This window comes from Ascoidea rubescens (assembly GCF_001661345.1).
Source record: "Ascoidea rubescens DSM 1968 unplaced genomic scaffold ASCRUscaffold_3, whole genome shotgun sequence".
In the NCBI taxonomy this organism is placed as follows: Eukaryota; Fungi; Ascomycota; class Saccharomycetes; order Ascoideales; family Ascoideaceae; genus Ascoidea; species Ascoidea rubescens.
The window spans coordinates 513,247-526,990 of NW_017962915.1; the positions used below are offsets into that span (position 1 = coordinate 513,247).

The 13,744-nt window shown below is 31.0% G+C and overlaps 6 protein-coding genes and 1 non-coding gene across 7 annotated transcripts; 4 read left to right on the forward strand and 3 right to left on the reverse strand.

Moving 5' to 3' along the window:
* Positions 1-53: 53 nt before the first annotated feature.
* Positions 54-995, reverse strand: ASCRUDRAFT_74750 (uncharacterized protein). The gene has a single exon (XM_020192809.1). It carries the CDS (start codon positions 877-879, stop codon positions 91-93), a length of 789 nt encoding a protein of 262 aa, XP_020048659.1. The 5' UTR covers positions 880-995; the 3' UTR covers positions 54-90.
* A 1,538-nt stretch (positions 996-2,533) lies between these two features.
* ASCRUDRAFT_69168 (beclin 1) lies at positions 2,534-4,333 on the forward strand (the record flags this gene model as incomplete). Its single annotated transcript, XM_020191634.1, has 1 exon — positions 2,534-4,333. The coding sequence occupies one exon, from the start codon at positions 2,534-2,536 to the stop codon at positions 4,331-4,333; it is 1,800 nt and encodes a 599-aa protein (XP_020048660.1).
* Positions 4,334-4,508: 175 nt separating this feature from the next.
* BNA5 (kynureninase) lies at positions 4,509-5,954 on the reverse strand (the record flags this gene model as incomplete). The annotated part of the gene is made up of 1 exon (XM_020190374.1): positions 4,509-5,954. The coding sequence occupies one exon, from the start codon at positions 5,952-5,954 to the stop codon at positions 4,509-4,511; it is 1,446 nt and encodes a 481-aa protein (XP_020048661.1).
* A 128-nt stretch (positions 5,955-6,082) lies between these two features.
* ASCRUDRAFT_134370 (Zn(II)2Cys6 transcription factor domain-containing protein) lies at positions 6,083-9,198 on the forward strand. The gene has a single exon (XM_020189075.1). It carries the CDS (start codon positions 6,210-6,212, stop codon positions 8,697-8,699), a length of 2,490 nt encoding a protein of 829 aa, XP_020048662.1. The 5' UTR covers positions 6,083-6,209; the 3' UTR covers positions 8,700-9,198.
* ASCRUDRAFT_t41 lies at positions 8,805-8,877 on the reverse strand. Its single transcript has one exon. It is a non-coding gene; the product is annotated as a tRNA-Thr (tRNA).
* Positions 9,199-9,696: 498 nt separating the features above from the next.
* Positions 9,697-10,752, forward strand: ASCRUDRAFT_69171 (uncharacterized protein; the record flags this gene model as incomplete). Its single annotated transcript, XM_020191635.1, has 1 exon — positions 9,697-10,752. The coding sequence occupies one exon, from the start codon at positions 9,697-9,699 to the stop codon at positions 10,750-10,752; it is 1,056 nt and encodes a 351-aa protein (XP_020048663.1).
* A 583-nt stretch (positions 10,753-11,335) lies between these two features.
* On the forward strand, positions 11,336-13,735 carry ASCRUDRAFT_69172 (uncharacterized protein; the record flags this gene model as incomplete). Its single annotated transcript, XM_020191636.1, has 1 exon — positions 11,336-13,735. One exon carries the CDS (start codon positions 11,336-11,338, stop codon positions 13,733-13,735), a length of 2,400 nt encoding a protein of 799 aa, XP_020048664.1.
* Positions 13,736-13,744: the final 9 nt, after the last annotated feature.

The following is a 13,744-nucleotide window of genomic DNA, read 5'->3' on the forward strand; positions in this document are numbered from 1 at the left end:
AAACATAAATGCATAAATGTTCATTAGAGATAGTTATAAACTATATATAATCACCAATCACAACATGATCTGACTGGAAATAAAAATAAACTATTTCTCGAAGGACAATTCAATCTCTTTGCTATTTAATATTTGAAAAAGTATATCCTTTTTGACTTTGTTTTTTTCAGAAATTCGTTTCATCCTAACAATAGATAAAACTATCAAGGCCAATACTTTAAACTTCTTTCTTGGTGGCTGTATTTTGGAGAAATTACAATCAATAACCAAAATATTTTCCAAGTTTGAATTTAGTTTTGAGCTTTCATTAAAGAATAACTCCAAAATTCCAGGTTTAAATAGTAAGTTTGTATTGATGTTATTATTGATTCCAACTTTGTTTATTGCATTTGAATATGAATTGTTGAATGGTAGCTTATTTTCTATTATTGAGTTTTCATCATTAGAATATAATACAGAATTCATAAATGAGTCCTCAAAATTATTTGATTCATTGATAGAATTGATTGGTGATTTAAATGTTGTTGATAATGATTTATTAATTAAAATTTGGGTTGTAGAATCAATCTTTTTTTCTGTTTCTATTTCTCTTTCTGTTACATTGTGATCATGTCTACTTTTATTATCGCCATTGGCTAAAATATTCAGTCTACTGACTAGATTTTCTGTTATTTCATAATTGTTACTTTGGTTATTAAAACTATTATCTAGCTGATAATTTTGGTACAGTTGATTTGCTTCATTAGCACTATTTAAAAATGATTGTTCATATTGTGTCAAGTTTAATTCTCTTTCCCATTGATCTTTCTCAATTTGATAATGATTGTCATCAATACCGGAACTTTGATTGTTATTATTATTTGGGATACAACTGTTCATTTTAAATAATCTTATTAACCAATTCATATGCGAATTTTTTAAAGAGTATAAATAGAAGTCATTTATATAAATTAACGAATTAAATTTTTTCAATAATCTATTATATTTATACTTAAAATAGTTATTTTCTTTAAATAATTTCAATGAGCTATTTTTAAGATTGGTTGAATAATCAATTAAATTATTATTGTCAGCTTCTAACTGATTTAACTTTTTATTTAATGTTTTAATTTGTAGGCTCAATTCAGCATTTTTAAATCGTAATTGGTTTTGTTCATTTGTAAAATTTAATGATGAGGTATTGTTGTTTTCTAGAAATTTGCTCCTTTCAAGCTGAAATACCTTTTTTTCGTCGTCTAAATTAGATTTTTCTAATACTAACTGAGTTTTCAAATTTTGTAAAGCAATTTTTTCTTTCTCTAAATCATTCAATAAATTATTTAAATTAGAATTACCTTTAATAATAGTATTTTTAGATTGCAAATTATTTTGAGAATTAATATTTGTTAATGAGTTGAATTTTTTGAATTTAAATGTATCCTCGTTTTCAGTAGTATATTCGTTTGTTAAGTTATTTGAATTGTTACGTAGTAAATTCTGACTTGTACTGGTGTTATTAATGTTATCTGTAATATCTATAGCATCATTTTTGTCCTTGTTAATCTTATTATCAATGCTGATGCTGTTATGACTGATATTGCCGTTATTTTTAGAAGTTTTCAAGCTTGGTCTAACTATCGAATTCAAATCAGAAGAAATACTTTTTTTCAAATTTCTTAAAAAGAAATTATTATCAGAATTTAAATGATTCAAATCCTTTCTAATTTCTTTCATAAAGCCATCCATAGAATTTGAATCATCAATATTTCCAACATTTTCCTTCCCTAGATAATTTAATTTGTTGTTGTAATTGTAATTAGTGGCATTGACATTAGCATTGTTTAACTTGGGAGTTGATGTGTTATTTGAATTTTTCAAAATGTTCAAAGCAGTATCATTAAAATCATTATTGGCACTACCACTATATTTATTGCTATTATTATTGTTGCCACTTTTTGGTTTATTTTTTATATTTTCATTCAAAGATAATTTTTCCAAATCCAATTTAGCTAATGTTTCTTTCAACCTTAAATTTTTCAAAAGCTGAGATTGATCCTGTGAATTATTGAGACTGTTCTGAAAAGAATAGCTAAAAGACAAAGAGGTGGGTGTGTCATAGGGATTTTTTATTCTTGTAGACTGGTTTTGCATCATGTTGAGCTGAAGTTATCAAACTATATCAGAGTCTGGACGTGATAAGCTGTTGATGAGGCCCAAAAGGTTTATTTATATTTGGTTGAATTGGGAAGAGGTCTGGGTTTGTGGCCGCTGGAAGTCCGCTGGTTCGGCCTTAACTATGTAATTTGGACGTTGCATGACCGCGGTGCCCTTTATGCGTCTATCTGCTTTTATTCGCAAATTGTATGTATATAGCTGTATTTGCACGCACCTAAAGTGGTCTATCCACACGGATGGATTTTATTGAGATTTGACAGATTTAACAGAAGAGAGCAAATAGTTCTTTTCTTGTTGATTATTGGTTTGGTAGACGTCCTATTTCTTGATTGATTAGCAGACTGGTTTAAAGGAGCTACTTACAGACAGGATACAGTACATGCATTTATGGGCGATGACTAGCTACCATTCTTCACACACAGCTTCACAGCATGATGCTCAATTGGATATGTTCAAGTGTCATTCTTGCAAGTTACCAATCAATATCCATCCAACGCTATTGAATTTATCTAATGCCCATCAAAATATTTTGCTAAATGGGTTGGCCAACAGTTATAGCGATAATGGGGATGACAGCGATAACCATCATTCCCTGTATTATTTTGGCCTAGAGTCCGATGATGATTCCACTACAAATCAAAATGAGATGGACCCTGAAATTTACAGTAATACCTTCAAATTACAAGATGATAGGTTTGAAACATTTACTCTTGCAATGGGTCATACATCTGAAAACTATTTGGAACAGCAAACGCTTAATATGGACAATTTTGAGATCAATAGTCCAATCCAAATCCATAATGCAAAAACCGGTCAAAATGATTCAAATTTATTAAGTACAAATTTTAATTCAAATAACTCTTTGATCAAGATTTTTAATAAACTATCTTTAAACTCGGATATTGATTACCCAATTTGCAATAATTGTTCCAAATCAATCATATCAAATTTTAATAATCAGTTGAGTGAATTAAACAGCGATAAATTATCATATATTAATTTTTATAGAACTTTAACCTCAAAAAATATGCACAATACAAATGATAATAATTATGATAACAATAATATTGAAAATGACGGTGGTCAAAGCAACTTTGATAATAAAATAAACCAAGTGATAAATGAATATGATGATTTGAATAATAAATACATTCAATTAATGAATGAATTACAAAACTATGAACTTCAAACCCAAAAAGTTGATAATGAGATTGCTAATATATTGGATCAATTATCAACATTAAACTCCGTAGAGTTGGATTTACTCAAGTTTAAAAACTTATTTTTCTTGAGAATATTAAATTCTTTTAATAAAAAGAATTTTATAAATCAAATTTTGCTAAATAAAAAAATGACTCTTAACAAGTTGATTAAAACAAACGTTTTTAATGATATTTTTAATATATCTCATAACAATTATAAATTTGCTGTTATTAATGGGTTTAGATTGGGCAATATCAAAAGCGACAAAGTCCAATGGTTTGAGATAAATTGTGCAATGGGTGAAGTTGTTCATTTGTTATATTTTATTATAAACTATTTAAATTTATCAACAGGTCCATATCTATTAAAGCCTCTAGGTTCATTTTCGGTGATTGAAATTGATAATGTTAATAATAATTCAAATGGCCATGCAAATACCAGTGATAACAATGAAATTTTAAGCTGTTATTCGTCTGGAAATTCTCAATTTGAAAGATTATTAATATATAAAAAATTTGACGCTAGTTTAGTTACAATATTACATATAATTTTGTTAATATTAAAAGAGCTTCAAAAGTTCAAGCCCAATTTTAATGGTAATATTAGGGGCAGTGCTAGTAATAGCAATGAGATTGATGAAAATGATGTCAATATTAATAATAATAATAGTAATAATAGTAACAATAGTTTTAATTTCCAAAACAAATTGCCATATAAAATCGAAATTTATGAAAGTAAGAAAAAACAAAACAAAATATCTAGCGGTGATCCAAGTTTTAACAATTTAAACAATTCAAATGAATTGGATTTCCGTTTTAATAGCCCATATCATTTAAGTGGAGAAATTGGAGGAATTAGTATTAAATTGGGATCAAAATTATATGATGAAGAATGGACAATGGGTTGCAAATTTTTATTGACTGATTTAAAATATATTCTTGCATGTGCAAGCAAAATAATATTGAATGGTAATTGAGTTGAATTAATTGTGTATTATGATTGTATTTAGTTTAATTATTTGATTGGTAAAGAGGTTAAATTTATATTTACAATGGAAAAGAAGTTGGGAAATGAGTGCAAAGAGACGACTAAATAGTTAAGAATTCTAGTTTATTAAGAATAAAAAAAAAAAATAAAAAATTGGTAGTATTCTAATTTTTGGGAATGTGATCAAATGCTTGATTGAATTTTTCTACAACTTGAACTATTTCAGTAAAAGTATTATATAATGGAGTTGGAGCGAATCTGATAACGTTTGGTCTTCTTTCATCACAAATTATTCCGTGGTTCCAGAGATAATTAAAGACTGATTTCATTATGTTATTTTTCGAGTTCAAAGGAAAAAATAATAGAGATAATTGACAGCCTCTTTGATCAGGATCGAATGGAGTTAGAATAGTGAATGAAGGGTAGTCTATTTCGTCTAAATGTGCTTTAGATGATTTGAAAAAGGATGGATCGATATAGTGTTGGGAGTCCCTTAATAAGTTTAATAAAAAGGATGATTGAAGTTTTGATTTTTCTACTAAGTTATGAAACCCAATTTGATTAAAGATTTCCAAAGAAGTCTTGAGGGAAACCACATCAATGACAGAGGGGTTACTTTGTCTAAAACCAAGAGCACCTGAAATTGGTTCGAATTTTTCAATCATTTGAAATCTTTTCGAGGCATCATTTCCCCACCAGCCTGCTAATCTTGGTAAATAGTCAGTATTGGGTTGATTTTTATCGTTGTTTTGATTGACTTTTGAGTATTTTTCATTGACATAAATACCGGCTATTGAACCAGGACCTGAGTTTAGATATTTATAAGAGCAAAAACAAGCGAAATCCACATCCCATTGATGTAGGTCTAGGGAGACATTACCTACACAGTGAGCCAAATCCCAGCCGATTTTAATGTCATAGTCGTGGGCGACTTTGGTAATGTTTTGAATATCGAAAAATTGGCCAGTATAGTATTGGATGCCGGGAAAGCAGATCAAAGCAATTTCGTCGTGTTTTTGAGTGATTAGATCAACAATATCGCTAGTGTTTAGATGGAACTCGTTTTTTTTTGGGGCAATTTGTAAAAGATAGTCTTCAGGATTTCCAGGTAAGTTGTGTAATCTAACTTGGTTTAAGAAAGCATAATAGTCCGAGGGAAAAGCGCCTTTTTCAAATAAGATTTTGTTCTTCTTGCCATTGGTTTCTGGTTTATAAAAAGCACATAGTAATGCGTTCAAATTGGAGGTCAAGGTGTTCATGACAGCAGTTTCGTTGGCTGTTGTACCCAACAAAGAGGTCAACAAATCAGGAAGAGTTAGGTCGATGTCCATCCAGTTGACTCCATCGGAACGAGGATGGTTGAAATGAGCATCAACAGCCCTCAGACTCCAGGCATCAAGCTCGTTGTTGATAGCATCTCTTGTTTTGCGAGGCATCAAGCCTAATGAGTTTCCACAGAAGTATATGCAGTCGCTGGAGGCCTCAGAGGCAGCGACAGGGCAGCCGAGAGAGCCCAAGGTGGGAACGTGAAAGAGGTGCTTGTGGATAGGATAGCTCTGGTCCCAACGAGCAGCTTTATCGAGCAGCTGGGAGAGGGAGAGTGAGGCCATGTTGGAGGTGGTTTTGTGTTGGAGGAGTTCTGGTTTTGGGTGCAGATATAATCGATGAAAATACGACGGCAGTTTCCGGATCGGGCCATGGAAGGTTTGCCTCTGTGGAAGAAAAGAAGCAGCTGGGTCTTCAGCTCCAACTGAACAGGCACTGGCTAGCAATTGGGTTCTGGCGTTGGTTCTGTGGGCAATTGGTCTTCTGTTGTTTGTGGCAGGCGTTTGTGTGGTACTGTGGTTTGTCGTCTTGTTCTGACAATGTCAAAGGTTCCCTTGACTCAGCTGGAAGATGTTCTGCGATTGACAAGCAACTTCGATTTCTTTGATTCAGCTGGCCTTGATCTGGGAAGCGAAGCTAGCAATGGTGCTGAAAATGACTTTGTAAACGATACCAGGGACTTTGCAACCGAAGACTGCTATGACGAGTCAGCTATTATCAGACCTCTCACTGGCTGTGGAATTGGCAGTGCAAACTTGACTGTGAATACCACTTTCAGCTCGAAAGTCTCTCCATCCTCAAACTCAATTGTCAGAGATATTTGCCATCCAGACATTGGCATTCTTGATAGCAACGAATTCATAAGCAATTCCATCAACTCCATGAGCAATTCCTGCTACAACTATTCGGTCAGCAACATCACCAACAACTCAATTGACACTCAAAACAACACAATATCCCCTGCAGTGTTGTTCATTGACAATACTGAAAATTTGGAGTTTTTGAAATCTTATAAATCAGGTAACGACTATTTCAAATCGTTTAAAAATGTCTATGATCTTCCAAACTTTAATCACAAAAATGTCCAGAGTAAACAATTGGCCAAACCCAATGATAAGCTCAATTCTTATCCCAATAAGAATAATCTCGACAATTCTGACAAAAAATTTGAATTTTTCAACCAAGAAAATGAAAGTTGCAATTACAACAACTACAATTATGACTACAGTTTTAACCATCATTACAATTGTAACTACAACTACAATTTTATAGATTATGGCTATATCAATGATGAAAACAACGATATTAATGAAAGTATCAACAACACTTTTGACAATACTGGATACACCTGCGATCTTACTGACATTAATAACTTGGATAATATTTTAAATGATACAAAACAATTATACTCAAGTGATTATTCTAATCCTTCTAGTGACATTGATGATGATCATAATGATGATTACAATGACAAGTTTAATTTTGGCGAACCAAATCAATTGGATGACTTTAAGAATAATGTATATTTTGAAATAAATTCATCTCCAATTAATCATAATTATAACGAAAAATATTACTATAATACTTCTTATAATACTACTACTACTACTACTACTACTAATAATAATAATAATAATAATAATAATAATAATAATAATAATAATAATAATAATAATAATACTGATAATACTGATATTGATATTGATATTGATATTGATAATAACTTTAGTAATAATAGAGACAATTATGATACTACAATTAAAAAAAACAAAAAGATTCTAAAGACTGGTAATCAAAATGATAAATCCATTAAAAATGACAATAAAAATGGAAATAGAAAAAGAAATAAAACTCAAAAATATAAAATAAAAAATAGAAATAACAATAAAAATAAACATAATAAAAATGACAACAAACAGGTTCATAATGGAAATGAAAATGAAAAGGAAAACGCAAATAATAATCGTAGTATTAAGGTTAAGAATGAAATTGAAATTGAAATTGAAAATTATAACTATAATTCTGATTGCAATAATGATTATAAAAACGTAAATCAAATTGATATGAAAGAAACTGAAATTAAAAATAAAATAGAGAAAATAGAGAACGAAACTGATTTTTTTGATGATGAGGAAAATAAGATTAAAAAAGATAATCATAATGAAACTGGGAATGAAAAAAAACACAAGAATAATAATAATAACAAAGAAGAAGTAAAAAAGAAAGGTGGAAAGAAAAAGAAAAGACAAATTGAAAATAAAAATACAACTCAACAAAGAGATGGAGTTGAAGAATCCTATTCTCGTATGCCATCAGCATATAGAACTAGATCTAAAATGGTATTGATGCATAATAAAGTTAAAACCCGTAAGATTCTCAATCAAAGTGACAAAGAGCATTTTAAGAATTATTTTGAAAGTTCTGATACCAACTCTAGCAGTGTTAATGAAAATGTAATTATCGAGAGATATTGTCATGGAAACTGTAAAAAAAAAAAATTAGAAAGCAAATTGGAAAGCAAATTGGAAAAAAAACTAGATAAAAATGAAAAACAAGAAATTTTGAACATGAGGGATTTAAACAGTGATAATATAATTGATAATATAAAAAAAAGAAAACGAGGACCAAAGGCAAAAAATAATTACTATAACGACAATTACAATTACAATGATGATGAGGACGATGATGATGATTTTTCTGATTACACAGGCGATATCAACAAATGCTACTCATTAAGTAATAAAAGAAAAAAATTAAAAAAGAACAGGGGACCCAGATCGAAAACAGGATGCTGGACATGCCGGTTAAGAAGAAAAAAGTGTCCAGAGGAGAAGCCAATTTGCTCGCAATGCACCAGGTTAGGATTGAGGTGCGATGGATACTCGGAAGAAAGACCAAAGTTCATGTACGATACAAAAGAACAGAAAAAGAGATTAAACGAAATCAAGGCGCACACAGGGAAGACCAGACGACTCGAAATCAAGCGAAGACATGAGGAGATGAGAAACAAGAAAAGCTGCCAGAGATAAGCAGTCTGAAACTGTTATTGCTATATTATATTTGCACAAGTTATATCACACTACTGCACTCGCTACTGACTGTCTCTTTGGGCGCATGTAGAACCGGCAAAAAGATGCCTTCAGCCAGATTCGAACTGACGATCTCCTCATTACTAGTGAGGTGCCTTACCAACTTGGCCATAAAGGCGCCCATGGTTTCCGGTGTTTCTCCGGAACTATGGCCCGGAGCTCGTGCATTTACCGGAACTAAGCAACCTGGAAATGAGCTGAAGAGCAGCTCTTTTCATCTCCTTCTTATTCCTCACAAGCAGCAGAGTCTGAGGTATGTGAGCTTCGCTGGCTGGTCTTCCAGCTGGAGAACGTGTTTTGTTGTTGTTTCTGCTTCTTTCTTCCTGGGCGATGTGCGATGCTGGATCTGGGCAAGAGGGCCCTGTGACGCTACTATCTAAACAGTTATCTCGACACTACTCAACAGTTATCTCTCGCTGGCATGCCATCGTGGGCAGAGCTGTGATCGTGAAACAGAAGGCTTGAAAATGAGAGCAGCAGTTGTTCTAAAAGACAGTACCAGAGTGTCTGTTGAAGGCTGTCCTTTTTTGTGTTTTACCTTTTTGCTTTTTTGCCCTGATATCTGACTTCTGCTAAAAGGTCTCCTGTGTTGTCTGCCTGAGTTTATCCTATTTCATGTTTTCTGATCCAGTCTGATCTGTTTTGATTCATCGTCTTTTTGTTTCTGATACATTGTTCTATTCTACTTTTTGTCTTTGATCTCTTTACTAACTTATCACAGCACCTAATCGTTATTTCAGCTATCGTCAGCCACAATTTCCCATTTAAGGTTTGCAGATCACAAGCCACAAATCAAAATCACAAATCAAAATCGCAATTCTGAATTTATCAACTCCTCAACTTTACCATCTTTGAAATACAAACACATATCTATATCCATTATCTATATCGATTTTCGTATCTACATTCACCATATATCCAATTTCAAACCAAAAAAATGTCCATCTCAAGAGGCAGATCCTCTTCAAAAATCGATTTACAAAACCTCAACAACAACCTATATGTGGCAAATATGTTTAATGATATTAACGACAACGATCCTCCAGAAATGAATAACGATCCTGTTTATTTCAGAAGTTCTCATAAGAAACTATACTCAAAAAAAAATCTACAATTCACCGCCAAATCAAAAGCACATCCTAAATCTGCTTCTTATGGAAAAAATCTAAACAAATTGTCTTTATTAACCGGTAATAACACCAATAATAACAACAATACTAATACTAGTCTTGCTCCTTTATCCAAAATCAAATCCCATGACCCTAACCTCTCAAACTTAATTTCTAGTAATGTCAACTCAAAAAGTAATTCAAGTATTGTATCAAACACAAATTCAAATTCAAATAACGATCTACTATTATACAGAGCTAGATCAAGATCAAAACCAAAATTCCATCTTACTACTAATAACCAAACATCTATTCTATTAAACAAAATCAATAACAATAACAGTAATTCCAACACTAATATTAATAGTTCAAACAACAACAACAACAATAATTCGCTGAACAACATTGTAAATAACCAATTGGTTAAAACTATTTTAAACTCAAAATACCCCAAAAAAAACAGTAAAAATAACATCAAAAAACTTTCTAATAATATAAATAATATCAACAATTTAAATATCAATAGACACAGCACAATAAGGCTAAAAAACAAACTCAAAAATGAGGCAAAAGAAAAAATTTTTCCAGCTTTTGATATTGGTTCCTTTAATGATCACCATGGCATTGATCATTCCGATAACAATTCAGATTATGAAGATTACGATTCTTCTAATGATTCATCAGCAGAATCTGATTCTCGGTATTCTATAGATACCGATAACAAAAGCACTAAAAGCACCAATTATTCAAATGCTAAAAGCGAATTAATTGAATCAATGCCTCACAATAATAATAATAATAATAATAATAATAATAATAATAATAATAATAATAATAATAATAATAATAATAATAATAATAATAATAATAATAATAATNAATAATAATAATAATAATAATAATAATAATAATAATAATAATAATAATAATAATAATAATAATAATAATAATAATAATAATAATAATAATAATAAGAATCATAACAGCAATGATCAAATTAAAATTAAACCCCAACAAAAAAACAGTTCTAATGATAATGATAAAAATACTATTCTTAATACTAAATCAAATAATCAAACAAGTGATTCTACACATGAAATTGATCAAACTTCTACAAAATCCTCAGACTCAACTAAAATAGTAACAATATCAAATTTATCCATTGCAAATGTTAACAAGAATCAAAATAAAAATCTAGTTGATATTAACAGCAAAATTTTAAATAAAAGCCCAATTAATAATACTAACAATATTAAAAATATTAAAAATACAATTGATGATATCAAAAATCAGAAAAGAGTAGATGAACAAACAAATAAGATAATCATCAACAATACAACTTCTGAAACTGAGAACAAAAATATTAAAATCCCGAAGAATGACCAAAACACTAACACCAAAGAAGCTAATATTAATAGTAATAAAAATCAAATCAATTTCAAAAACATCTCTGTTATTGTTGAACCAATGGAAAATAAAGCTAATATAAATCAAGATTTTATCAATAGCCTCGAAAACAATAACCTTATCGAAGGAACCAATAAGTCCGATGAAAAAAATAACACTATTGAACCTAAAGGCGTTCAAGAAATGAAAATTAAAGAAAATGGCACAAAGGAAAGTCAGATAAAGGAAAATCAAGATACAATAGAGGTAAAAATTGCTAAACCTACAACTTTCAAATCTCAGTCAACTGATGAGGCTAAAAAAATCATAATTAATAGAGATAACATCACAAAATCTGTTCCAACTAATGCTACTTTGAAAGGGCTTGCAAAAGCATCTACATCAGATCCTTTATTCAATAAAGAGAGATTAAATATCAACATGAATATTTCTCAGCAAATTACAAATAAAATTAACAACCAAATCAACCAACCTTCATCTCCTGTTTCAACAATTAATCTAATAAATTCTTTTTCTCCCAATTTCAAAACAGGCTCACTTCATTTAAACAATAATTCGTACAAAAATTTATCTTCAACCTCAAATGAGATTGCAAACGTTAATATAGAAGGTAAAAATGATGATGGTTCAGACAGAAACAAAATTACAATTGATGATAAAATAAATAAGAACAAATACAACACCAAAAATATCAATCAACTAAAGGATTCATTATTTGAGTCTTTTAATAATATTGCCGTTAATTATAGTTCTGATTCAAACAACAATAACTCTCTTAAACTTTCTAAAGAACGTAATAATAATGCTGATGTTAGCAGCAAAAATAGGTCACCACCTAAAAATTACCCATCAACTCCTGCAGCTTCTAAATTCAATTCAATTTTCAAGCTTGAAGCTTTTTTAACTAAAAAATCACCAGCTGTAACCTCTGGAATTACAAACGTCTCCAATGTTTCCAATGCTTCTAATACCTTACCCCTGTCAAGGAAAATAAATAGAATTGAGTCCCGTACTCAAATGAGATTGAATTTGCAAAGAATGTCAATGACAAATAAATCTACAGTCTCAATTCATGGTGTTCCAAGCAATTTCAATATTTCATCAATAACTGATAGTGACTCAAAAGATTTGCGGACTCTTCAGAAAAGACAGAATTATTCTATTGTTGATTTGGGATTAAACGAAACTGTGTTTTTAGGTTATTCAAAATTAAGGGCTTATGAAAATCCTTTGTTAAACTCATTAAACTTGTTAAATAAATTGGAAGAAAATTACAAAGACTTGGATATTGCAGATAAAATAGAAATTGATGGAGACAAGAGACGCAAAAGGCTATTAGAGAAGAAATTAGAGCGATTAAAAGATAAAGAACAACAAGATCATCAAGAAAGTGAACTGCTAGAGCCAGAAACGATGTCTCAAAAACTTCAAACAAAACAACAACAGCAACAATTGAAGCAAGCACGACTACAAGAACAGCAAGAGAACCAATTTAAGTTTTCTTCGTCTTCATCATCCCCTTTAAAAAGCATTGATAGAACTAAAAGCAGCTCCAGTAACGAATTTGATTCTGAGAATTATTTTAATCAAAGTTTATTGGCAATCAAAAATACTTATGATTTGTACGCCACTACCAGTAATGCGACTACCCATAAACATGATAAATTAAAACCTAATCCTTCATTGCAGTTAAGAAGAACAGCTTCACAGATATCGTTTTTTAATCCCAAAAAAACATATAAAGCTACTAAAAAACATGGTTACAATGAAGATTCACAGTTCATTGACGATATTTTGGAAGATGACTATAGTGATTTATTTGTAGCCTTCAATGATTTTAAAGATAAATATCTCAAAGGAGTTGGAGTCAATGTGGAGGCTGAATCACCTATGTCCTATGAAGAGTTGCAAGAATTGGTACCTACAAATCCAGTTAAAGACCTTTGTGCATCCCCTTTAGAATTTTATCAAAAACAACAGGCTGATAAAAATAGAAATAACAGCACAACCAGTTTAAGATCCAACATGAACAGAGCTTCTAATGTCCAACAACACAGAACTATGAATGCTGCCATGATGAATAGAGCTATGCAACAACAACAGAGGTCAAATAACCAAAACAACTACTATCAAACCAACAACAACTTATATGGTCCTAATGCTCCAAGAACTAGGGCAGTCGGAAATCGAATGAATCAGCAACAGCAACAGCAACAACAACAGCAACAGCAGCAACAACAACAACTTGCTCAATATCAACAAGGTGGAATGCAACAGCAACAACAACCGCAGCAGCAATTTCCGCCTTACCAACAAAATGGAATGCAACAACAAAGAATACTACGATTCCAAAGACAGTCCCAGCAACAGCAGATGCAGCGCATGCAACAGCAGCAACAGCAGCAACAGCAATTCCAGAATCAACAACCGCTGCAGATGCAAAGAATGGCTTCTCGATAGAATTTTGTA